General features: G+C 50.4%; 1 protein-coding gene across 3 annotated transcripts in view; it reads right to left on the minus strand.

Annotated features, from left to right (window-relative positions):
• Positions 1–599: 599 nt before the first annotated feature.
• APLP2 (amyloid beta precursor like protein 2) overlaps positions 600–23942 on the minus strand; it is a 72428-nt gene continuing 49085 nt past the window's right edge. The window contains exons 4-18 of one of the 3 annotated variants that reach the window (XM_082659708.1): positions 23662–23774; positions 22454–22665; positions 21886–22076; positions 20618–20785; positions 17202–17332; positions 16282–16356; positions 14791–14949; positions 13976–14104; positions 10705–10804; positions 9056–9208; positions 4353–4438; positions 3543–3617; positions 3065–3220; positions 1938–2043; positions 600–1355 (exon numbers count right to left, since the gene is read on the minus strand). In XM_082659708.1, coding sequence (XP_082515834.1) covers positions 1942–2043; positions 3065–3220; positions 3543–3617; positions 4353–4438; positions 9056–9208; positions 10705–10804; positions 13976–14104; positions 14791–14949; positions 16282–16356; positions 17202–17332; positions 20618–20785; positions 21886–22076; positions 22454–22665; positions 23662–23774 — 1850 coding nt within the window. In that variant the 3' untranslated portion in view covers positions 600–1355; positions 1938–1941. Of the gene's footprint in view, positions 2044–3064; positions 3221–3542; positions 3618–4352; positions 4439–7181; positions 7218–9055; positions 9209–10704; positions 10805–13975; positions 14105–14790; positions 14950–16281; positions 16357–17201; positions 17333–20617; positions 20786–21885; positions 22077–22453; positions 22666–23661; positions 23775–23942 lie in introns of all 3 variants that reach the window. The other 2 variants (XM_082659709.1, XM_082659707.1) reach the window with 2 other exon arrangements.

Here is a 23942-nt window from a genome sequence, read left to right on the forward strand (position 1 = left end):
TGTTATATGAAATATTAAGGTAAAGCAAGCAGGGACTTCCCCAGCGGTCCAGTGGTTAGGACTCCACACTTCCACTGCAGCGGGGGGAACAGGTTCGACCCCCGGTCAGGGAACTAAGATCCCGCATGCCATTCGGTGGAGACAAAAAAAAAAAAGAAGAAGAGAAAGAGAAAGCAAGCAGCTCTTATGGAATTTAAAAATATAATTACAAAATCCACTAGAAAGGCTGAAGGTGAGCAGAGCAATCACCTAGATTACAGACTAAAACTAAAGAAAAAGGAGCAATCAGGGAGGTCCGAGGTTTAGCCAATTACAACTTTAGAAAACAGAAAACACAGTGGAGGAAATCATTAAAGAAATAATGAAAGACCAGTTCTCTGAGATCAATAAAAACCACCGGCTTTGAGGCTGAAGCACTTTCCCTCTTATTTTTTAAATGAAAAATGGAATCCAAGCCCAAGAGTCCAGCTTCCTGTACCAACTCCTGCCCCTGCCGTGCAGTGAGAGACCCTCCAGGGAAGGAAGCACCGCTGTCCAGGGCAGAAGGGTTAAAGCCATCACCGCGAGTAATGCCAGGCCAATAAATCAAGGAGTCCTGGTGGAAGTTAAAGTATTTATTGATGTGTTTAAACTCTGTACATTCTCCACAGAGCAGATTAAGGAGTTTGTAGGTGAAGTTTATCTGTGCATAGTGGGAAGAGACACGGATGGGGCAAAGGGGAGGAAGAAGAAAAAAAAACAGTCACAGGGAAATAGAAAAAAAATACACCTCAGGTTACCAGAACCTTTAGAATTAAAAAAAAAAAAAGGGAAAAGAAGCAGCTGTGAGCGTCAACATCAACTATACAAGCATCACAAAGACTCATGTGAAGGAAACAAAATCTTCAAAGCTTTCCATGGGGTCTACAGATCATTCTGTGTACAGCCTGGAGCATCCACCTTCCAGAGAAAAGCAAACCTCCCGCATCCTCCCCAGGACGCCGGCCACCTCCTCCTGCTGTCTTCTCTCAGTGAACGGTGGGGACGGTGGAGACCAGTGCCTTCGGAGGGGGTGGGAAATGCCCAAGAAGGAAAACAGCACATCTGGACATTACTCGGGAGAGAAGCGAGCGGTCCGAAGCTACGGTGACGCAACGGCGGACAGTGGAAGCACGTCAGGTACAAACTACAGGCTACTTTCTGTGGAAGAACTGGATTCAGAAGGAACGCAGTAGGGCCCTAATCTGTACACACGAGGCTCGCTGAAAGAAGCTGGAACTCAAATGCTTGCTTTGAGCGCCTCCTTGGTGACAGGACTTGTGTGGAGACACCCAGGTACCCAGTGGTGGGCGCACCAGACTTCCAAGAAACTGGTCCTTCAAAGGAATTTTGAGAGGGGGATCATGATGTATTTTAAGGATCAGTTACGGCTCCTTATTTCAGTTAGTTTCTCAGCAACTATCTGAAAGCTCATTTAAAGCTTTAAATGAGGAATACTGCCTCTTCTTTTTTTAAAATAAAACCCAGGACAGTGAGCCATAAAGAGCTGATTGACACAATGCGGCCGGAACAAACGGCCTGCATGTAGCACGTACAGTCTATCATTGAAAATCAACATCTTCCATTTCTACAGAGAGCATGTGTGAGACAATACGATAGAAGTGGGACTCCTGATTAATTTAAAAAAGAAAACTACATCAGTCAAATATCTGTAATAGATAATTTTTCACTTCATTTAAGGTTTATATATCATATATTGTTATATTAACATTTTTTCACCCATTTAAAAAGAATGGAAATTGTGATTCTACAGTAGTACTTTATAGTCTTAATGATCCAGGAGGTCCGAGTGTAAGATGAAATCCTCTGGAAGTAGCTGTCGGTCAGTCGTAGGTCCAAACCTCTGGACATCTGCTGCCCGCCTCACCCCCCCACTCCAGCCGGGTGTCGTGCTTCACCTGCTTAAATCTGCATCTGCTCCAGGTATTTGTAGGTTGGGTTTTCGTAACCATGATTCTGCATTTTGTTCAGGTGACGCTCTTCTGGGGTGAGCATTGGGTCGACCTGCAGGAAGAAAGACGGGGGTTATCGCGTGAGCCCAAGAGAACTTCCCAGGGCATCAGCAGACCTGAGCTGTACGATCCCTGGGGACCACGGGGTGGACCAAACAAGAGCAGGCGGTGAGGACCCAGGAGGAGGAAAGAGAAAAGAAGAGGGTCAGAGAGGCTAGGCTGCTTGCTGAAAGCTGGAGTCCACACTGGAGGAAACAGTGAGCTGAATCTCCCAGCACCACAGTGACAAGTCTCAGCTCTGCCGCTTCTCTGTGGGGCAGCCTCAGCGAGGGCCAAGGAGAAGGACCAGATGACCTCGGGTCCCCTCCAGCCCTGGAACACCACAACTAGGCCAGTGTGCAGCAGGAGGTGAAGCCGGATAACTAAGACACACGCATGTGCATTCATTTCCCCCAGCAGATTCTATTCTTTATTGTATTCATTTTCTAGAATCAAGACACTGTGGACATTCCCACCACTCACCAAAAACAAGTGGTAAGTAAGCAGTTCTAATCACAAATGAGAAGATGGAAGAGAAACAGCCTTGTCTGGCTCTTTCCGAACTTCCTGTTGCTTTTCTCCCCATTGAAAAAGAAGAGCGCTATTCCGATCTCATATTTTTAAGAATCAATTCACTACATTGCCATTGTTGCCTGAACTGTCATATACCTGGTTTTCTCCTTATAAAACACGTCAAAAAAAAGCAAACTAATAACAAAGAAAGAAAGAAACAGTATCAGCAGTCCTTCATTCTCAAACATCTATAACGCACCTGAAAAAAAAGGAAACACTAAGGAAACAATCTGAGAAAACAGTGTTCACACTGTGCAGCATAAAATGCTCCTGTGCTTTCCTCGCATTCACGGTCGAAGCCCAAATTAACGTTAAGAGTTGGCAGCAGCTCTTGTGACGGGATCAGCTTGACTCAGCCAAAGCTGACTGCCGAGACGTGACCTAACAATCCAGGGAGTCGTCTCACTGACGCGCAGCCCCTGACAAGACGCTCGAATGCCGCAAGCCCCCCGACGGCTCACCTCCACGATCCCATGGCTGATGGTGCCGTACTGCCTCTTCCTCAGCATCACCAGGCTGATGACGATGACCGTGGCGATGGCCACCGCAATGACCAGCAGACCGATGAGGGCACTGCTGCTCAGACTGAAGTCCTCCCGCAGGGGCCCCACGGATTCCTAACGTAACGAAGCAGACGTGCGACAAGGTGTGAGAGACGACAAGCAGCGGGGGAGGCTGTGAGCCTCCGGTCGTGCCTCCAAAAACCCAAGGGGGCACCCGGACCCAGCCGTCCAGGTCGCCGTCCAGGTGGGGGGAGTCCCCACCTTTTGCAATCTCCATGGAGATTCGAACTTGAGCTTTCTTATCCGAAAGCACAGGGGAAATGGGGGACGAGGGACCTTTGATAGCTTAAGATAGCGCAAGGTGCTCCCAGGAGGGAGAGAAAACGGCCGAGGCTGGTGTGGGACCTGCCATCAGGTTTTGGAGCAGGACACATACCGGCCCCTCCTCGAGGCCTCCAACTCTCTCGGCGTTGAGAATCATTTCCTTCACGTCCAGGGTCTCGTCAATGACCTGAAACGGAGGCAGGGGGGTGGGGGGAGAATGTCACCAACTGGGAGGGAGGGCAAATTTAGTGTGTTAAGTGTAACTGCTTCTCGTGCCCTCCATTTACCATTTGGTGGAGGGAAGCAGACGCCTGATGGACACCCACTCACCCATCAGCTCTGCGCCATTCACCTAAGTCCGCTCACCAAACCCCTGAACAAAGGAGCAGGTGTGGGCGCAAAACTACTGTACAGCAGTTGGTCTTTTAAGGGTTGTCACCTGCGTTTTCCTTTAGGTAACCCTTGTGGAGGTATTTCAGCACAGATTACCACGCAGCCACGTTTAAATATCCAATTCAGTTAAAGATAATCCAGAAATGTAAGTGATAAAAATGCTAGATGAATAATTAATAGGTGGTATAAACCTCAGGCAGTGTAAGAACCAAATTCAACTCTGTTCCATTTTCAAGTTATTAAATCTCTACTCATTTGAAATGGCCTCTCATATTTTATTCATACCTTTAGTTGCAAATATATTTTCCACTGTATAGCAAGAGATGAGCTACTGCTGAAAAATAATTCTTTATTCACACCCAGACTCTGAACAATACAGCGCATCTGTGGCAGCAGTCAGAGCCTGCCCATCTGCTAGCCTATGGAAACGGACACGTGGAGGTCCATCTGGGAAGCATCTAAAACAATGCGACTCACTCTAATTATTCTCAAAGTTAACACGGGCACAGAGCAGGGAGAAACGGCTCACCATATTTTCATCCACTTTCTTCTTACTGTTAATCACTTTCTCCTCGGCCCCGATCAGTCCTCCTTCCTGCTCTCCCAGTGCAGATCCTGCGTGGAGAGAGCACACCTGAGTTTCCTGGGATAGGCTGACCTCACGCCAACCTCAGAGAAGCAGCAAACTCCCTCCTGAGGGCCAGGGAGCCCTCACCAGATGCCCCCTCCCCTTTCTCCATATGCTACTTGTTCCCATTTGGGAGGATGCGCTGCGCTCCACAGGGGTGAGTGACGCAGGACCAATGGGTGTCATGGAGGAGGAGAGAGTGTTGTGCTCACTTTGCAAGCCTTCAGGAGAGAATACTTTTTGTACTATAAACAGAAGCTGGATCCAAAGGCATTCCAGCATCAAAAAACTCATGACCCACCCTGTGATATCACCGAGCACCCACTACCCCTCAACTCACTCCTCTGACACTTCCTCTGAGTGGAAGAACTGTCACACCAGCAGCGAACCTGCATGCCTGCCTCAAGCACCATCTTTTACGCCACAGGCAATTCTTTCTGCCTGAAATACCCTCCCTGACCTTATATCCTTCCTATTTGTTCTTCAAGCTGCAGCTCTTTTTGGGAGACATTCCCAGGTTATAGTACTCAGAGTCACTGTTTGTAATTATTGATTTTCTTCTGTGTCTCTCACTAGGATGTTACCCTCCCGGGGCTTATCAGACCGGAATGATCAGGAAGGAAGCATTCCCTACATGGGGGGAATTCTAACACGGAGGTGGATGGTACCTTTCCATAAACAGGGCAAGAATGGCAACAGTCTCTTGTCAAGGTCAGACATTGCCTGGGACGGCATCACCTGTGCGCGGCACTCCTGATGACAGCGCTCAAAGGCGCAGCACAAACCCAGGGAGAGGAAAAGCGAGGCGCAATCTTCTCTATTTTTAGCCCCAAAGCATGTGACTTCTAGCTCTCCTACCAGTGTCTCGTTAATAATATTATATACAGTGCTACCTAGACGCCTGTGATTTGAACCTTTTATAAATAGATCAACCTGGCGGCATACTCGGCATTCTGCGGTGACCACCCGTAAGTGAGTAAGATGCCGACACGAGTATTTGCAAAGCACTGCTGTCCCAGGCTGCCAGAGGCCCAGCCACAGCAAGGCTCTCCGGCTCACGGCCAGACTCGTGCTGGACCCAGAGCCGCTAGTAACCGCACTGCAGCTGCTGCACCCCCAGGCCAGCTAACACTTAACTCATTAGAATGCAGCCAGAAACGAGGCAGCCCTTTCTCCAGAGCTTTCATTTTAAAGAAGAGCTTCGCAACCTGATTCTAGGGTGAGTTGAACCAGGGCCGGCTTTTGTAGTCTCAAAATGCCACTGAGGCAGCAACACTGCATTCCCGCTATCTGAGGAAGGGACTCGCTCTAGGCAGGACGCTCACGACCAAGCCGAATAAATTCTAACTCTGCACTCTTTCCATCTCTCTCTCTCCTCCACCTCAGAATTTCAAAGGTCACAGGGCAGGATCCTATTTCAAAAGTAATGTGGCACTGAGCCAACGAATTTAAAGTCCTACTACCCGTGCTCAGACTCTCCTAACACTGTTCTTGGTGGTACAACCCTCATGCTGCTTTAACGCCGACCAAGATCACTTTGGTTTTATAGAATGAATAAACAAGGGAATTTAACAGACCAAAAGTTAATGTTTAAACTATTCCAACGAATAGCAGTTGAAGCATAAGGACAAGTTAAACTTTTAGAAAATTCAACTTCACCTAAACATATCCAAGATGTGTCGCCCAGAGGAACGTCCACACAGCGATGAAGAGGCGTATCCGAGGAGAATAAAACAAAGCACGTGCACACGAGTGACTTGTGCAGGCAGCTCACAACCCTGTGTTCTGAGAAGCAGCACACACACCACTGCCAAACCCTCAGCCGGGCAGAGGCAGCCCGGTCAGTCCGAGAACGTGTGCCCTTGTTCACGATGACCCTGGAGGATGGACTGGTCCCCGCTCCCCCGCCCCCGGAAATGTGGCAACTATACCACAGTCTGTGAAACAGGAACACCACGGGCTCTGAAGACAGAGGAAGCTGAGTTCAGATTCTGGTTCCTCCACTTCCTAAGCTCATGACTGAACTCTGAGGCTGCTCCAACTGCCTTATCTAGCAAAGAGAGCTAATAACCCTACCTCCAGTGTGTTCAGTGGGTTAAACGAGATCAAGTGTGCAAGCCTTCAGCCTGTGCTCACACGCAGCTAACTTCATCTGAACAGTGGAGACTCGCTACAGCAAGAGTTCACTTGTCTCGACCCGTTTCATCCATCAGCTTCTACTATGTTCTGAGGGACGCTACATCTCGGGGGACATGAGACAGCTGGAAACAGACACTCGGGCATGGACAAAAGGCAGAGGACAGCTAAGAAGAAAGGGAAAAGATGTATGTGGGAGCAGCAGAGAAAAAGAGGTAACATAAAATGGCTCTCCGCCCGACCATAAGCATGTTTTCATTTGTCCTAGGAATTTGCAACCAACCTGTTTAAGCTGGGTATACTTTTAAGGTCTACCCAGCTTAAAAGGATTTATGAAGGCTCTACTTTGGTTACTCTGTATGCCTCTGTACTCTCTGGACATCCAGAAGGGCAGCTCAGGACGGCCACCGGGTAAGCAAACCCACGGACACCGGGTTCTGGGTGCCGGAAGTCAGGCTCCTCTGGTCCTCCCACAGCCATGTCTTGAAGGCATGAGGCGGAAAGCATCAGGTGGTGGAATGGAACGGAGCGTGAGACTTCCGGGCAAGTGAAAGGAATGAAGGTCTTAGGGGGTACATCTTTGACAAAACCAACCTGTTTTCATTGGGTGATACACTTCCGGCTGAGTGGCTAGCAGAAAGGAAAGCAACAAAAACAAAACAGCACAAGAGGAGATTAAGAAAAAAATCCCTTCTTTCAAAATTCCTACCTTTGACTTGACTTTCTCTATAACGTGAACAAAAGCATACTCTTCCTTACAAACTGGGCCTGAGCTGCCCCACAAGCAAACGGCGGTAAGAGCTACAGCACATGACTGCAAGGAGGGGAGAGGAGGCAGGCGGTCTTGGGTCTTTTGGGGGAACTTCTGTGAGATTCCCAAATTATTTAGCTTAGCCCCAAGTTATTTTTCTTAGAAAACAACAAAAACCCAAGTCAGCACTGGTTGTGGTTTTCTGAGAAGGAGACAAGGTCCCAGTTCACAAATGTCCAAGCGAGACGCGCCCCCATGCCAACAAGCTGAGGAGGTAGGGCCACCCTGCGGCCCCGTGGGTGGGGTCTGAAAGAGCAGGCTTAGGGAGTGAGCGGGCGCCTCGCGATGTATCTGGCTCCCTCCTCGGATCCTCTTTTACTATCAGAGGGTCAACTGTACTGAGTCGGTACCTCTGAGAGAGCTGGTTTGGAAGGAAGGCACTTGTGTTAGGGTCTGGAGGCCAAGCCGGACGCCCCCTTCCTCGGGCCTCCATAGCAGCACCACCGGGATCTGCCTAGGACTCAGGACCGCATCAACTCAGGCTCAAATCCTTACTCTCTACCTACAAGCTACGTGACCTGGGCAGACACTTAACCTCTTTAAACCTTGGATCCCCAAATGGGGAACACACCCAGTCCCTACCTCAGAGGGTTACTGTGAGGATAACAGTATAAACGAGAGCGTCCACGCACAGTGCTTAGCCGAGGCTGGCGTACTCTACAGCGGTGGCCGCTACTTCTACCAACACCACCAACAGCCACAACGGCAGCCCGCAAATAAACAGAAACTGATTCCACACCCTGACCTCAGGGCCTGGGCTCGGCAGCCTGTCTATTTCTCGTGCAGACCCACAGCTTTTTTTTAAATTTATTTTTGGCTGCGTTGGGTCTTTGTTGCTGCGCGCAGGATTTCTCTAGTTGCGGCGAGCGGGGGCTACTCTTCTTTGCGGTGCGCGGGCTTCTCATTGCGGTGGCTTCTCTTGTTGCAGAGCAGGTGCTCTAGGTGCGCGGGCTTCAGTAGTTGCAGGGCATGGGCTCAGTAGTTGTGGCTCGCGGGCTCTAGAGCGCAGGCTCAGTAGTTGTGGCGCACGGGCTTAGTTGCTCCGCGGCATGTTCCCGGACCAGGGCTCAAACCTGTGTCCCCTGCACTGGCAGGCAGATTCTTAACCACTGTGCCACCAGGGAAGTCCCCAGACCCACAGCTCTGAGAGATCCCTACAGACCTCGAGAACCGGCAGGGAACGGAAGAACGCACGCCTGCACAGGAGGAGGCAGAGGGACAGCTTCTCAGCCCGCCTCGCACTCGAGTGGGTCAGCTCACCTCTGCAGCCCCCCGTCACCTACCTCCCGAGACTGTTAGGAAAAGATAATGACAGCCTAGAACACGAAAGTGCTATTTAAGCTGCAAAGGGGCTTCCACGTGGAAGGCCTCACACACTGAGGCAGCTGATGGGACCAGGACAAACAGTGGGCTTTAGGCAAACTGTCCATAAAATGGGAGAAACATCACAAACCTCCCGACGTTACCGAAGGCTCCCCACTCGGTGCCTGCACGCGGTAGGTGCTCGGTGAATCCCGGCCCCTCCCCTGCTCGACCTGCACCAGGAACACAGTCTCCCCAGCACGAGCCCGTCCCAGATCTGACTTCAATTTTCTAACTGCATTCTTCCCCGCCCGCTGGCCCCCGCTGCCAAGCTGGGCTGTTACCGCACACACACCTTCGTTCTCAGGCAGGGACGGAAAGGGATGGAGTGGGTGGAACGGCAGGACCTCGTCGCTCTCCTCCGAGCTCACCCGCACGTCCACGGGGGTCTCTGAGATGGAGGCGGTGAACTGGTCCATGTCTGCTCGCTGTTCTTGAAGCAGCTCATCTGACAAAGACAGACACGCAGGAGCCAGCTTTTCAGAAGGATCTGGTTTCTAGGCACAGGATAGCCTGCATGGGGCTAATTCGTGTCATTAAGGGTGGGATGTGAGCTCTGCCTAAAGGGGCGTCTCACCAGCTCGCAACACAGGCCACGCACGACCCCCTCCTCTCTCCTGAGGGTGTGCTCCCTGACCCTGCTGACTGCAGAACCTTGGTGCTGGGAACCCCATGGCTGCATCCTGGGCCCCCCTCTCTCCTCGATCAACTCCCTCCGGGTAAGTGGTTTCCTCCTACGGCACAGTTTTAAATACCATCCACGGATCGTGACTCCCAAACCTGTATCTTGCACCTGCATCCCCGGCCTCTGGCTCATCCACCTGGTAGCCTACTGCACACCTCTACTTAATGTCTGAGGACAATTTCTACTTTAACAGGTAAAGAGAATGCAGCACCTGAGCAAAACGTAGCCTCATCACCCACTCAGCTGCTCACAGGGAAAAAGCGCAGAGCCAGTGCTTTTCTTTCTCTCAACCCCGTGCCCTGTCCAGCCCATCAGCGCATCCTGTTCACCCTTCCTCTGAAACATATCCTCAGGACCACTCATATCTCCATCTCCTCCATTCCCATCTCTGTGCACTCAGCCATCCCCTCTCTCCTGGATTTTTACAACTGCTTCCTGGGTGGTTTCCAATTTTCATCAACTCTCAACATAGCAGTCTAGTAATTGTTTTTTAAAGTTCGCATTTTTAAAAAACATATTCCAGATCTAGTCACCTGCTGGTTTAAAACCCTCGAAGGGCTTTCAATTATCCTAGAATAAAATCCAAACTCCTTGATTTTGCTAAAATCTCTCTATTCAAACGTCAGGCTCTGCAGTGGTCGCTTCCTGTGCTCAGTGTTTCCCCCCTGGGGTTGCTGTGTGGAGGGCGCCTCCTTATCATTTGGATCTCAGGTTTCCCCCAAGGGAGCTTGACCACCAGGCACCCTCCCCGTCCCACCCCAGTTTCACTTCTGGCACAGCACCCATCCCCACGGACACTCGTTTTCCTGACCGTTCCCTCCTCCTAAAATGTGGGCTCCAGGAGGTCTGTCTACTGGTGCACATTTTCCTCTGTGCCACACAGTAGACACAACGAACGTTTGTTGGATAAATGAAGAAGAGAAAGACCAGAAAAGGGAGAAGAAGTGAGAACGTGAATAAACAGATGTCTTAAAATACGCCAGCAATTAAGGGGGAAAGGGTAACGGGAGACTCGCTCAGTCCCTTGCAAATTCACACCCTAGATTTTTCTTCCGGTAACAGAGCGAAGGTCAATGAAACTCAAGGCTCTGTGGCTCCCAGCCAGGGCTTGACCCTGCCACGTGAGCCCCAGACTTCTGAGCCCGTGGCATGCTAATGCCCAGCTTCGTGGCCTCGCTTGTCCTGTTTCTCTCATCTGGCACCGCCATCAGTCCTGAGCACAACCCCGCCTGACCTTGATGCGAACAGTCAGCACCCACCAATTTCCTCTTGGATTTCTTGGGCCACGTAAGGTACTTTGTAGAGCAGAGAAAGGCTCTGGTTCCTTCTTTCTTCAATCACGTGGAGATGTGTCATCACCTGCAAGCACAGGATGGGGGAGAGGCCTTGCCACCAGAACAGCCGGGCCAGCCTGACACCCACACTCTTCTGCAGAGACCTATGTTCTCTACAGAGTCCAGCAAAGCAGCTGGTCAGGGGGGCAGTATGAATCCTCCCCGTGTTTCCTGGCCACCGTAGTGCAAGAATGTGTGTATTACCTCTCGGTGATCTCAGGATTTATCCAGAGAGTGCTCCAAGTTAAGGGAAAAGTTTTAAAATTTCCTTAGCCAAGTATTGATTGGTTTTCACAGGAGGCACTCGCTAACTGTACTATAAGAAAAGAACCCAAATTTGTACAATGCCAGACACTCAGTAAGGTCCTTCTGAGTGAAAGAGGAAATGAGTTGGTCAATTTTTACCACTGGTCAGACAAGAAGAGGTAACAAGGGAATGAAATCACTGGTTAAAACGTAGATTTGAGGGGTGAGACCATTCGTGGATTTTGCTTAGTGAAGCAGTTGCCTGAAATGATTATCACAGTGAGCATCAGAACTAGTTTATTCCTACTTAACTAAATTAGCTATTCCTTCAAAACTGCACACTGGGGCTTCCCTGGTGGTGCAGTGGTTGAGAGTTCGCCTGCCGATGCAGCGGACGCGGGTTCGTGCCCCGGTCCGGGAGGATCCCACATGCCGCGGAGCGGCTGGGCCCGTGAGCCATGGCCGCTGAGCCTGCGCGTCCAGGGCCTGTGCTCCGCAACGGGACAGGCCACAGCAGGGAGAGGCCCGCGTACCGCAAAAAACAAAAAACAAAAAGACTGCACACTGAAGTATAAATAAACCTGATTTTTATGGGGTGATAAGGAAGGCATATCTACCATCTGTCTTACATAGCTCACTGCCTTTTCTGAATGCAGAAGTTCCAAGGTTGTTCATCCAAAAAAAAAAAAAGAAAAAAAGTCATTAAAGTGGTCACTGAATTTAATTAAAAAATATTTTTTTTGTCACTGAATTTGAGAGGTTTTCAGGGTGGAAATGAAAGGAGATTTGGACTACATCCACCCCAATGACACTGTGAAGCACGTGGCTGTACATCACACAGGCTCCTCAGGAAGGCTAATCCCACTGGGCTACACCTGCAGCCACTGAGCTCTTCCTAAAGAGGGCGCTCTGAGCCAATGGATTAATTATGTGGGCTTGAAGCCATTAACATGAAGGGTCAAAATGAAAAAAAGTTAAATGGAAAGATGCTTTTATTGTAGATCGATGTCTCTCTGACCCATAAAAGCAAAGATGAAAGCAATTTAATTTAATACTTGCCGTTCTTTCAATCAAGTAAATTGATGGGAAAGCACCAGAGTGAGTGCTTTGAAGAAAAAATACAAGTAGAAACGGAATGGTGAGCTCCCCAGTCTCAGCAGTGGTGACACTGCCATATGTCAGAGGAATTAAGGAGCCTGGCAGAGGACGGTTCCTACACCCAAGAGGACAAGACCACAGGGTGGGATGCTGGGCGCCAGGGTCTTTGGAGAGCCGCCTGGAGCTGCAGTGTGGGGCAGGAGGCAGCAGCACATCACTCACACCTCAAATCGAGTGCACACGTTCTAAGAGGCTCAACATATTTGGGGTTTTCAAGAGTTTACATAACAGGACAGGGAACAGGCCAAAAGCTAGTGTAATCCAGCGGCCGAGCTGCCCCAGAATCAAGGGCTCCGAGCAGACAGTAAACATCACACAGTAAAGCTGCTCCGCCTCCCAGGGCACTCAGGTGGTGCCCTGATCCTGGCTCACAGGTTAACTGAACACACTGATCAAGGTCTCACCTTTCCTTCTATTCTCACCATACAAAACAGGCTGTTTTTCTATAAAGTACTACATAATAGTCTAGATTTTCTACAAAAAAAAAAAAATTGAAAAAAGATTGTATTTTTAAATTTTAACTTTATTAAATTTTTTTTTGGCCATGCCATGCGGCCTGTGGGATCTCAGTTCCTCGACCGGGATTGAACCTGTGCCTCCTGCACTGGAAGCGTGAAGTCTTAATCACTAGACTGCCAGGGAAGACCTACGTTTAAAAAAAAAAAAAAAATCGGGTAGACCTGAAAAATTCTAACCCCTGTCAGGATGTAAGCTTTTCCCACCTGAGCTTCCCGGAAGCTACCCGAGGTCCGCTGGCCTTCCCTCTTTCTCTTCTACTCCATCCAGCTTCAAACAGAGCCTTAGCTCCAGGCCCCCAGCAGAGGCCCCAGGGGTCCCCAGACCCATGCCCTTCCCACTCTTTAGGACACTGAGTTCTTTCATTCCCTGAACACCCAGCTGCTAATGTGGGCTCCGTATGTTTAAGGACAATTCTTCTCCATCTTCACAGTTAACATAATTAATTTCACACAACTGTAAGCTGCTCAAGGGCACACAGGATTCAACTATGTGTGGTGAGATGCTGGAGCAGAACTGGGCAGCAGATGGGGCCGTAGGGGAGCCCCTCAGGGCTTCTGGGAAGTTCCCTTACAATCACACCACAGGAGCAACAGGAGGCAGGAGGGCACAGGTTCCCAGCCTGTGCACGCTGCGTCCCCACAAAGCAGCACAGGGCTGGGTTTCAAATACGGGAGGAAATAGAGTAAGATCAGTTATGGCATCACAAGGCCCTCTAGGAAAACTAATAGGCAGACTGTTTTAAAGGAAGCTAGCGGTCTTGGAGGCAAGTTCATTTCTATGAATACAAGACAGTAAAACTCAAGTTAATACATGGTCAAAACAAAAATTAGAAAAGTAGGTCCAGAAACAAACCTCTATAGATGACTGCAAAGACCAGTAGGACGCAGCAGGGGACAACACCCAGGGATGTAAAGTGTCTAAACACAAAAACTATACTGTACAAAAGAGACCAATTTTTAAGATGTGCTTGCCTAGAAAGAGATTTCAAATATTAATTCTGGTGGGACCCTCAGCTAGAAATAAACTGATATAAAAATGATCTCTTCAATATAATCATGCATTCCTAAACCTTCAAGAACAGTTTAAGTAAGGCATACTTAATATTAAAAAGTATGGAAAAGATATTTTTTAAATAGTACCTTTGCAAAAACCAACTCTTGTACCTACTGTCTTTGGAAATCCAAAATCATTTCCTGAGGACTAAAAACAATAAGCGCGACCATCGGTGCTGCCCGACCACCGGTCAGAGCGGTCTCTCCTCTGTCTGGTGTACCTGGGACTTCATCTGGGCCGCCTTTTCGGGGTCGACAGCCAGCACGTGCTGGTAATGACGGATGGTGTGGAGACGATCTTTGTTCTCAGCCCGAACGTAGCGCCGCAAGGCTTGGAGAATGCGATGGGGCTACAAGAGAGAACAGTGGTTTTCACGTCCAGAGACTAGGGAACTGAAAACAGGCAGGAAAATGAAGCTTTAAAAACTCACTAAGAAAGTCAGCCTCAGCGAGGCCCAGGAATGAAAGCTGTACCTTTAAGAGCTTTCGGTTACCAAGTGACAAGAAGCTACCCTTCTAAGTAGCAAAAGCTACACAGTTATAGTGGCTCCTCAACAGACAGCATTTTCCAAAGTCGCTGGCCCACCGTCTTCTGTCTGTCTGTCCCCTTTCCTGAGCTCGGCGCCTGCCACCATAACTACAAGCACAGGGTGACCTGTGTCACCCAGAAGACTTTACTTGCTTAAGGAGGCTACAAATACCCTCCTTTTCGATCCTCTCCGTCCCCCAGAACAAGGCAAGTTAGAGCTAAGGGATAAAGTTTGACACCACTGGCAGATAAGAGCTGCGATATAAATTAACTTATCATCTTATTTGGAATAGAACTGGTTCAAAAGCCTTTGTCCATGGAAGACGTGTTTTTATTCTTTGAAAGTAAGGCTACTATAAAAATGCAATAACTGGGGAACTACCAACCAACACCCTGATGTTCTGCTTTTCCAGTGGAAGCCGTGTCCACACCACAGGCGGCCCACGGGCCCTCAAGCGCGATGTGAGCTCGCACCGGTTCTACACATGCTACTTCAGCGATTCTCACCCGTGGAGGGTCGGACTGCAGGGCCGCCAGGTAGTTCTCCAGCGCCACCCGGCGGCGGTCGTTGAGCATGGCCTCCACCCGTGCCAGGTGCGTCTCCACCAGCTGCTGCTTCTCGCTGGCCGCTTCCTTCTCCAGGGCCTTCACCATGGCTTGGAAGTGCTAAACCATAAAGCAGGAACCACATCGAGTCAACGCACCTGCGGGCATCTACACTCACGGTGTCAGACCCCACTCTGTGCCTCTCCGCGCCCAGCGCCCCGGCACAGAGTCGTGTGGAGCGGGGTGAGGTCGTAAAACACCTCCTCTGACTTCCGTCTGGACACTTACAGGTGACCCTTGAACATCGCAGGGGTTAAGGGCACCGATCCTCCCCGCGGTCCAAGATCCCAGTGTAACTTACAGTCGGGCCTCTGTACACGCGGTTCCGCACCCACGGCTTCAGCCAACCGCCCGTGTGCGGTGCTGTGGCCTTTACCGTTGAGAACAATCTGCGTGTAGGGGGACCCACGTGATTCAAACCCCTGTGGTTCAAGGGCCGACTGTACTTCCCCATCTAACGCCAGCATGTATGTCTGGGCGTGGGACGGGACCCTCAGCACCTCCCTAACTGAAATCCCTGCAACGCAAGCCCAGGCCTGGGCTCTCCGTGTGCACCACGAGGAAAGGAAGGCCGTCCTTCCCACACTGCAGCAAGGCGCCCCCAGACCACAGTCCTGTCCTGCGGCAGGTGAGGCCGAGCCATTCACACCAAGTCCTGAAGGGCGAGCTCCCTGCGGGGTGCCTGGCCAGGTCTGCAGGCAGGTTGAAGGCTGCCGAGCTAAAGCTCCCTGCACGGGGTGCACTGGCTGTGTGGAAATTAACATTCGCGGATTTTCTAGGTTACTGATAAAAAAGCAAAGGTGAGCCGATAAAATAGCAACATCATGAGAAGAGAGGCTTCAGCTAAACATAAACACAAGCCGATTTAAGATGTAACTAGTTCTATGAATCCCAAATCAATCCTGTAAATTCCTGTCAACAACCTCCTCTAGTCAAAGGGAGGCAGCTGCTGTGAGTCTGATTACATTCTTAAATCCAAAGTTAAGATAAACTGATAGAGAGATTTATTTTCTGCCTTTTGACTTTTCAATAAGTCTGCAAAAAAAAAAGCATTCGGTACTGCAGTAGTGCCGGAAAACAAGGCACAGCCTAAGAAGGAAGATGCCCGAGGACTTTTGCCGGGAAAGCAGAGTAAACACAGCCGAGCTAAGGTCACTTCCAGGCATGAGTGAGGTGTGCTCTGCTCCGAGCTTCAGTTTCCCTCCACCGTAGGTGAGCAATTCTAGAGAACGCCAGTTGGTAGGTGAAAAACAAAGCAGGCCAGTGAAAATTTCCTTGTAACATAAGCGCTCAACCAAAAGGGGGTGTCAAACTCTAACTTGTGGGGACTCCGGCTCCGACCATACTCCAGAGGGTCAGCCTGGGAGCCCCTCTCTGGAGGACACGTCTCACCTGAATGAGAGTCTGCCTCTCTGCTTTGGGGAGGTTCTTGGCTTGAAGTTCAGCCTCTTCCCATTCCTTCTTCACCTGGAGCAAAGGTCAAAGCCACTATAACCAGAATAATCTCTGAAACAATTCCCCCATTTTCTAAAAATACTGCCAAGCCCTGAATGTAATGTGGAAAAGTGCACAAGGAAATCACATCCCACAAACTCGTGAGCTCAGGGTTTGTCCCAGAACTGCTGCCTCAGAAGATGCAGGGCGTCAGCTCTCGTACCGACTTCTCAGAACTGATGTGGTTAAAACAGAGTAACAAGCATTTCCCAGCATACAAGCCCACCACAGGGGATGTGTGGGATTTTAGGTGGTTCCCAGACCTAGCAAAAAATTCCCTTTTCAATTTTTTTTTTCAACCTTTCCAAGTAAGTCTAGGAGAAAGCTGCACTCTGGTGCTCTGTTGCTCTGGCACTTATAACTCCTTGAAGGAAAAGAAAGCATCCCTGAAACTATGCAGGCCACAGTATCCAGCTGGAATGTTTTAACACTGTTTGCTTTGATCCAATATCTTTTTCTAGTTACCTTGTTCTAATGGTAAATGATACTAGCTTTCTACTTACAGTATTGATATAAAGTTTCCTTCTTCAAAATAAAAAAATTTAAAAAGCTAGTTCATGGCAAAGAAAAAGCAGCAGCACATAATGTTTACAGGAAGCGCTCCCCGGCAGAGTCTGGAACAGATAAGCACTCAGAGGATAATTCCATTATCATGGACAGAGGGAGGGGACTAGCTCCGCCCCGAAGGCAGGCCTGCCTACACTCTCACACCTCACCTGTCCTAACTCGGTTATTAGCGCAACAACCTGGGGAGGTGGCATCCCTCTGCTTCAGCCACGAACCCCAAGTCAGCTGATGCCTGACAGCCCGAGGTTTACCCTGTCCATCCGGTTTCGGTGCCGGATTTCCAGCTGCTCCTTGGCCTTCTGGAAGCGCGCGTGCTCGTTGTCATCTGCTGAGGTCTCGAAATACACGTCGACATCATTGGTCGGCAGTGGAGTTGGGGGAACTGAAACAAAGGGACCAGAGGGTTCTCTCCAGGGGCCAGCCCCACGCTGAAGTCGCACGATGCTCAGGGAGCAAAGCCTGGCTGGGCCTGCAGACGGGACCGGCGTGTCCAGCCAGCACCGCGCTCAAGGGCAGGGTGCGCCCGTCTGCTGGGACTCCACTCCATCTTCCTTACCCAGTATCCAGCCACCAGGCCTGTCCACACTCCCCCCGTGCTTCAGGACCAGTGAGGCATCTATTTAGGACTTCAGGGGCAGAAAAGGAAACCACTTCTATACCTTCCCGCAGTTCTTGAAACCTTAAAACCTAAACAAGAACTACCCTATTGAGAGCATCTGACCAGAGACAGGGCTGAAGTCAGACGTGCAAAGGCACTGCAGGGCTCAGGTCTCCTCTTTTTCTCTGGCTATTTTTAGGTCACAACTCACTTGGGGCAACTGATTCAACTGAATGTTCTTTGCACACAGACTGGGCAGAGAAAGTCCAAATGCTCCAGCTCCAGCTGCTTAGTTTTCAGTTCCACTGGAGGTCTTTCAGCCCCAGCCCCACAGCAGGGGCAATGTATTGGACAAGGGCTTACCACGAGTGTGAAGATGCTTTGGGCTTTTCTATCCATGGCACTCACTGGCCCCACCAGGCCACCACCCAGGGAACAAACCCGTTAGAACAAACACTCCGCACTAGTCTAAGTTCCTGAGTTCCTACCAGCCCCAGGCAGACGTGCATCTGCACAAAGGAGCTTATCCTAACCCAGGAAGGGTTGAGATGACAGGTCTACCTCTTAAGAAATACCTGTGGAAACTCTCATTACCCCAACTCACTGGGGATTTCCCAGGCCAAGGAGGAATGTCAGGCAACCTGCTTACACAACTTGCTCCATCGGGACACACTTGAGAGCCACTTGGAGAGCAAAGGCCAAGTTCAACGAATTTTAATTCAAAAACAAATTCTCCCAGTTTCCAGAACTGCGTAATTTTAACATGAGACCAGCTGTGTAACCGATGAGTGTGACCACAAGTAAGTCAGCCACTCCGCAGTCCTTAAGTCGGGGTGTCTTCATTCACCCTCTTTTACTGAGTTTTAACCCTAGAAGCTATGGCTTAAGTCTTGTCAAGAACGTCTGCCTCCTACGTTAATTTAAACAGGATCTCAACAGCCGATTTCCAGACTCTAACTAAATCAGAACATATACAGCTAGCTTCAGAAACCACATTCCCCACAATACTCAAAAGCTCAGCCAGGAGAATTTCGAAGCACTGAAGTCCACTGGTGCCAACAAACACGTCGCCATTGGCGGCTCGTGTCCGCAGCTTAAAGGCTTACGTGTTGGAGACAGAGCCTTTGGTTCATATCCCCGGGCCGGATGAAGGTAATACAAGCAAGCGCAAGCTGCCTCCGCCCCACCCCACCCCCGCCCCACTCCGGAAAGAGAGGGCAAAGGGGCAGCAGGTCTGGAGGTTTGGTTCTGAAGACACGATGGGATGGGCTCGAACCTAGAACCACATCCCTCTGTCTGTGTGCAAGCGACCAGCTCAGGAAGCCGGAAGTGCGCAGGCCTCAGTCCCCTTCAAGGAGGGAAGCAAATTTGCCCACAGGAGCAGTGATGCTTCTAGGCTCCGAAGCCCTCCAGCCGGGCCCCAAGCACATGGCCTGTCGGGAAGCACGACCTTGCAGGCTTCGCAACTGTTCACGCTCCAACCATCTGCCAGTCCCCAGTGTCTTACGACACCGTCCACCAGATCCTCTGGGTAAAGACTGCACCTCCACATTCAGCGAGACCTTTAACGACCCAGATTCCTCAGGCTTTGACCCCAATCAGCGTTTTGTTGCCCCTTAGTTTAAGAAGTTTTACAAAGCAGGAAGTATCACAATAATTTCTGTCTCCATCTTTCCTAAATAAAAAAGTTTCTGCCACCAACGTTCCCTAAGGGCTCATTTGTCTTCTCATCTTTTCAATCATTTCAAATAAAAAGTTCACCAAGCAGCAGCTGGAGTGGAAGCACTAAAAGTAAATCATATCATATTAAGATTTAAATAATCTTTTGGTTGGGGAAGGAAAGAGGGAACAAGATGGCATATGAACAAAAAACCGTCAGAAGCTACAGCCACAAATCTTTAGGGCAAATACCAGGAATGGCAGCACAGCTCATTACTCTAGAATCAGAATGAAGAAGGGTCTGCCTAGCCAGAGGGTTTTCCTACACACGGGTCAGAAGTGCTCCAGACGAGAAAGAGGGTCTTAAACAGGAAAAGGGGGAACTATGAAGAAAGGCAACCTACCGACAGCGAAGTAAACCTGACTCAACTGAACGCTGAATTTCGTTGTGACCAAAGAACGCATAAACTAAAACTCCTAAAGCTAGCCCTGATCCAGCGCTGCCAGAACACTGGGGAAACGGAGTCACCACCATTGGCTGCAGAGCACGCTCCCTGGAGTGCATACAGCAAGATGTTCCAATGTTCTCGGCTCCCTCAAGTGTCCTTATTGTCACTTCTTTGGAGAGCGGGTGACCCCCTTAGCTAATGTGCATCATGGGGGGTCGGCACAGGGCCGCTCAAGACAAGAGTGAGAGAGAAAAGCCTGGACACAAGATGTGCAGAACTCACGACCTGTCCGCTTGTCCTTCGTGTGTTTCAGCCTCAGACAGAGGAGGGCAGGGCCGCCTTTCCAACCCAACCAACACGGAGGCTCCGGATGAGAAAGGGCAGGCCCCTGGCTCCCCGCTGTGGCAGGGAGGGAGCGCCACCTCCTCTGCCATCACTGCTGCCATTATCACCGCTGTCATCACCTCCATCACCACCATCACCTCCACCATCACCATCATCACCTCCACTACCATCACCTCCTCCACCACCTCCACCATCACCATCACCTCCACCATCACCATCACCATCACCTCCACCATCACCTCCACCACCACCATCACATCACCTCCACCACCTCCACCATCACCATCACCTCCACCATCACCATCACCTCCACCACCACCATCACCATCACCTCCACCACCACCATCACCATCACCTCCACCACCTCCACCATCACCTCCTCCACCACCACCACCACCACCTCCACCGGCCCACGGCGAGCACAGGACACGGAAAACTGAGCTGACAACTGCCGACAGGAAAGCAAAGCTAGATCTAGAAAGCACAGAGAGAAGAGCAGACAACCAACAGCGAACACCGAGTGGGCAGGGAGCACCACACAGACGCGGTCACGAGGACACCGGAGGACAGAACGCTGGACGGGATGGAGCTGCACAGCCAGGGCGGCGGGACTTACTCATCACTTTACACACAGCCATACAATACTCCTCAGACTCAAAATTGTTCCTGTTGCCGCCGCAGCCGCCATATATAAAGCGCACGCACTTCCCCTTGGAGAGGTCGAAGTACCACCGGGGCATCACGGCCCGGCAGGGCCCCGTCAGCGCCTCCTGGGAGCAGACAGCTGTGTGGAAACGGTCAGAATGTCAGCAGGGGCCGGGCAGCAGCTCCAGGGGTTCACAGAGCTACAGACCAGCAAGGGGAGAAGGACCAGGCGACGCTTAACATCAGCGAAGGCCAAGATGGGGCAGCACCTGGCGCCCAGGCCAACGAAGTTGCCAACTCCTGCCGCCAACCCTGAGGATGTGGTCGTTTTCCTTCCTGATGCAAGAGAGACCCTTAGGTGCTGAGAATATGGACTGGTGCGTTCTGCACTGTCTAGAGTCTAGAGCGGGGCAGGGCTGACATGGAGGAGCCTCACGTTTCTGATCTGTGAAGTGGGGACAGCTGCCGGGTTTGGCCGTCTTGGGGGTGTCAAGGGCAGAAGGGGACAGTGCAGGTGCAGAGGCTGTTTCCGTGGCGGTAACCATCGTAAACGCTACTTAGGCCCCTGGAAAGGACGAGTGTATGTTTTATGTTCTCCAGGGTGAATCACAAACTTCTGGACTCATTAAGTCATCTGCTCCTGGCTGAATCCTGAATAATTCTTCAGATCTTAATTGGTTTCGAATATACTATCAGCAGGAGGCTGCACATAAAATGGTCTAGAACTGTCGCAACTTTTTTTTTTTTTAATGGTGAAATGAAAACACTGCTGGCCCTGATCCCTTACCCGGTAGGTCATCAAATTCCACCCTCCCAGCTGCAAACCTCTTTCTGATGGACAAACAGGGCAGCCTACAGATGGGAACACACTCAGGAAGGGAACCAAGGAAGTGACTTCCACTCCAAAAGGTTGGGGCTTCAGTAGTCACTGAGGAAGGGGAGCCCCCTCAGGAGAGAACATTTCCCGCTGGATGTGGAAGAATCCTGCCCGAGGGCAGACGACGTGGTCTCTCTGACTCTCTAGTTAAGTCCTTACAATGCGAAGCTTAGTTTCCTGATTAAAATCTGTCAACCGCCAGACCTGCAGTGCCCAGAGCTGACCTCACCTTCGGGGCACGAAGCCACCCTCTTGACTTACCTGTGAGGAAAGCAGTCTCTAGGCACATTAGAGAATATTAACAAATTCTAAGTAAATAACCGCCAGGTGGACTTTACAGCCGCGGCTCTCCGTGGGGTTACCTCTGACGCCGTAAGAGATCTCCTTCTCTGCAGCGGTCCCATGGCGGCTGGACTGAGTCGGGCTCTCCTCGTGGCGGCCGTCTCCCTTGAAGGCGTCGTAGTAGTAATTGCGATCTTCCACCACTTCCTCCTCACCCTCGTCCACAGCTGCTTCTGTGAAGTCTTCCAAATCTGCTTCGGTAGGAAATTCACTAGAGGTCACAATAAAAAAGGAAGGTTAATACCAGTTGCTATGCACAGAGCGCAACAATGAGTCCCTTCCCTGTTCTGAAACACAAAGACACAGGCAGGAAATAAGCTCAGCCCATGGTGAGCCGTGCCGCTAAAGCCCTCAGCCCGGCCACCTCAGCGGAAGGGGACCGCCAGGCAGCAGGGGCTGGGCTAACCTGCAGAAAGGCATGTGGCCGGGGTGACACGCAGCTGAAGGCCACTGGCGTGCCTGGGCTCAGCCACGGCCTAAGTGAGATGTGCCGGCCCAGCTCTGGCAGGAACGGGCAATGCCCGCTTCGCCCGGAAGCCAGGGACCAGCAGCCACGGCCACATCCGCAGGCTCCAGGCAGGAGGTTACCTTTTATAAATATCGTAGTCTTCCTCTTCATCGTCCTCTTCATCGTCCTCTTCATCATCCTCTTCATCGTCCTCCTCCTCTTCTTTTGACACAGCAGATTCAACAACCTTTGTCTGAGGGCAGCACACGTACTCGGTGCCGTGGAACTGGTCCACCCCACAGGGGAGCAGCATGCCATAGCTGTACAAGGTCATTCCCTGAGTCAGGCAGGCCTGAGGGAAACCCACACACCAACATCAGAACACAGCAAGTGTGGCCAAAGGCCCCCGATCCCCAGCTTTACCCAGAAGAAACCCTTACCGAATCACAACGTGAGCCTTTCTCACCGACACATCCATTTTTGGCCAAAAAGTTGCCACCCTACTATTTTAAGATTTACAAATTTTGCTTAATTTGCAAGGGGGAAACATCATCTGGGCTAAAACCAATGAAAGCCCGAAGTTGGAATAAAATTAAGGAAAGGGGGTTTCTTCTAGTAATTATCGACGTGGGTGAATGGTGGTCAATGGTAACATACCTTCCTAATGGGTGAGGAATTCAGAATTACTTCAGAACTAGACAAAAGAAAGGCAACTGGCTGGAAAACCAACTTAACTCAGAGCACAAGCTAAGAAAGGGTCATTCTCCCCACGGGAAGAATGAAATGATATCTAAACCTGACAGCATGCATGTCCAGACACAGATGTCCTATAACTGGCTATTTCCACACACGCCTTAGGGTTTGGGTGGCCTTGCTGGGGGCCCTGCCGACAGAATCCTTACTTAACCATCTTTTTCCTGTCCCTGACTTCAGGGGCTGAACTGTTAATACTGTACTTCCTTACAAAAATATCTGTTCTTCTCCCAAATAGTTTTAATTTAAAAGATACAAGTAACTGTAAACTTTGATGAGATAAAGGGAAAGAAAATTAATTTAAAATTATGGTAAGGGGCTTCCCTGATGGCGCAGTGGTTGGGAGTCCGCCTGCCGATGCAGGGGACACGGGTTCGTGCCCCGGTCCAGGAAGATCCCACATGCCGTGGAGCGGCTGGGCCTGTGAGCCATGGCCGCTGGGCCTGAGTGCCCGGAGCCTGTGCTCCGCAACGGGAGAGGCCACAGCGGTGAGGCCCGCGTACCGCAAAAAAAAAAAAAAATTATGGTAAGGTGTCGAGAAAAAATACTACTTTACTAAAAAACAACGCCCGACTTTTCCCACCCACTCCTTTACCTCTTTAACCACAGTGTGCCAGTGCTGATGATTCTCGCACACTTCCATCCGCTCCTTGTGGAAAAACTGGCACTTTTCTGGAACTAGCAGAACGTCACTTACAAACTCGCCCACTGGAAAAGAGAAGCTTTGTCAGAAGCAATTCTGACCATGATTCAAGGTGAAAACAACCCTGACTGCAGGTTACCGTGATGGTCACACAGTCACGGGCAGCCAGGAGCAGTCTCTAATGCATATAAGCTGATGTACACCTCATCTTCCAAAGCCAACTGGACGTTTCA

This window comes from Grampus griseus (genome assembly GCF_964374135.1).
Source record: "Grampus griseus genome assembly, chromosome: 8".
Classification (NCBI taxonomy): Eukaryota; Metazoa; Chordata; class Mammalia; order Artiodactyla; family Delphinidae; genus Grampus; species Grampus griseus.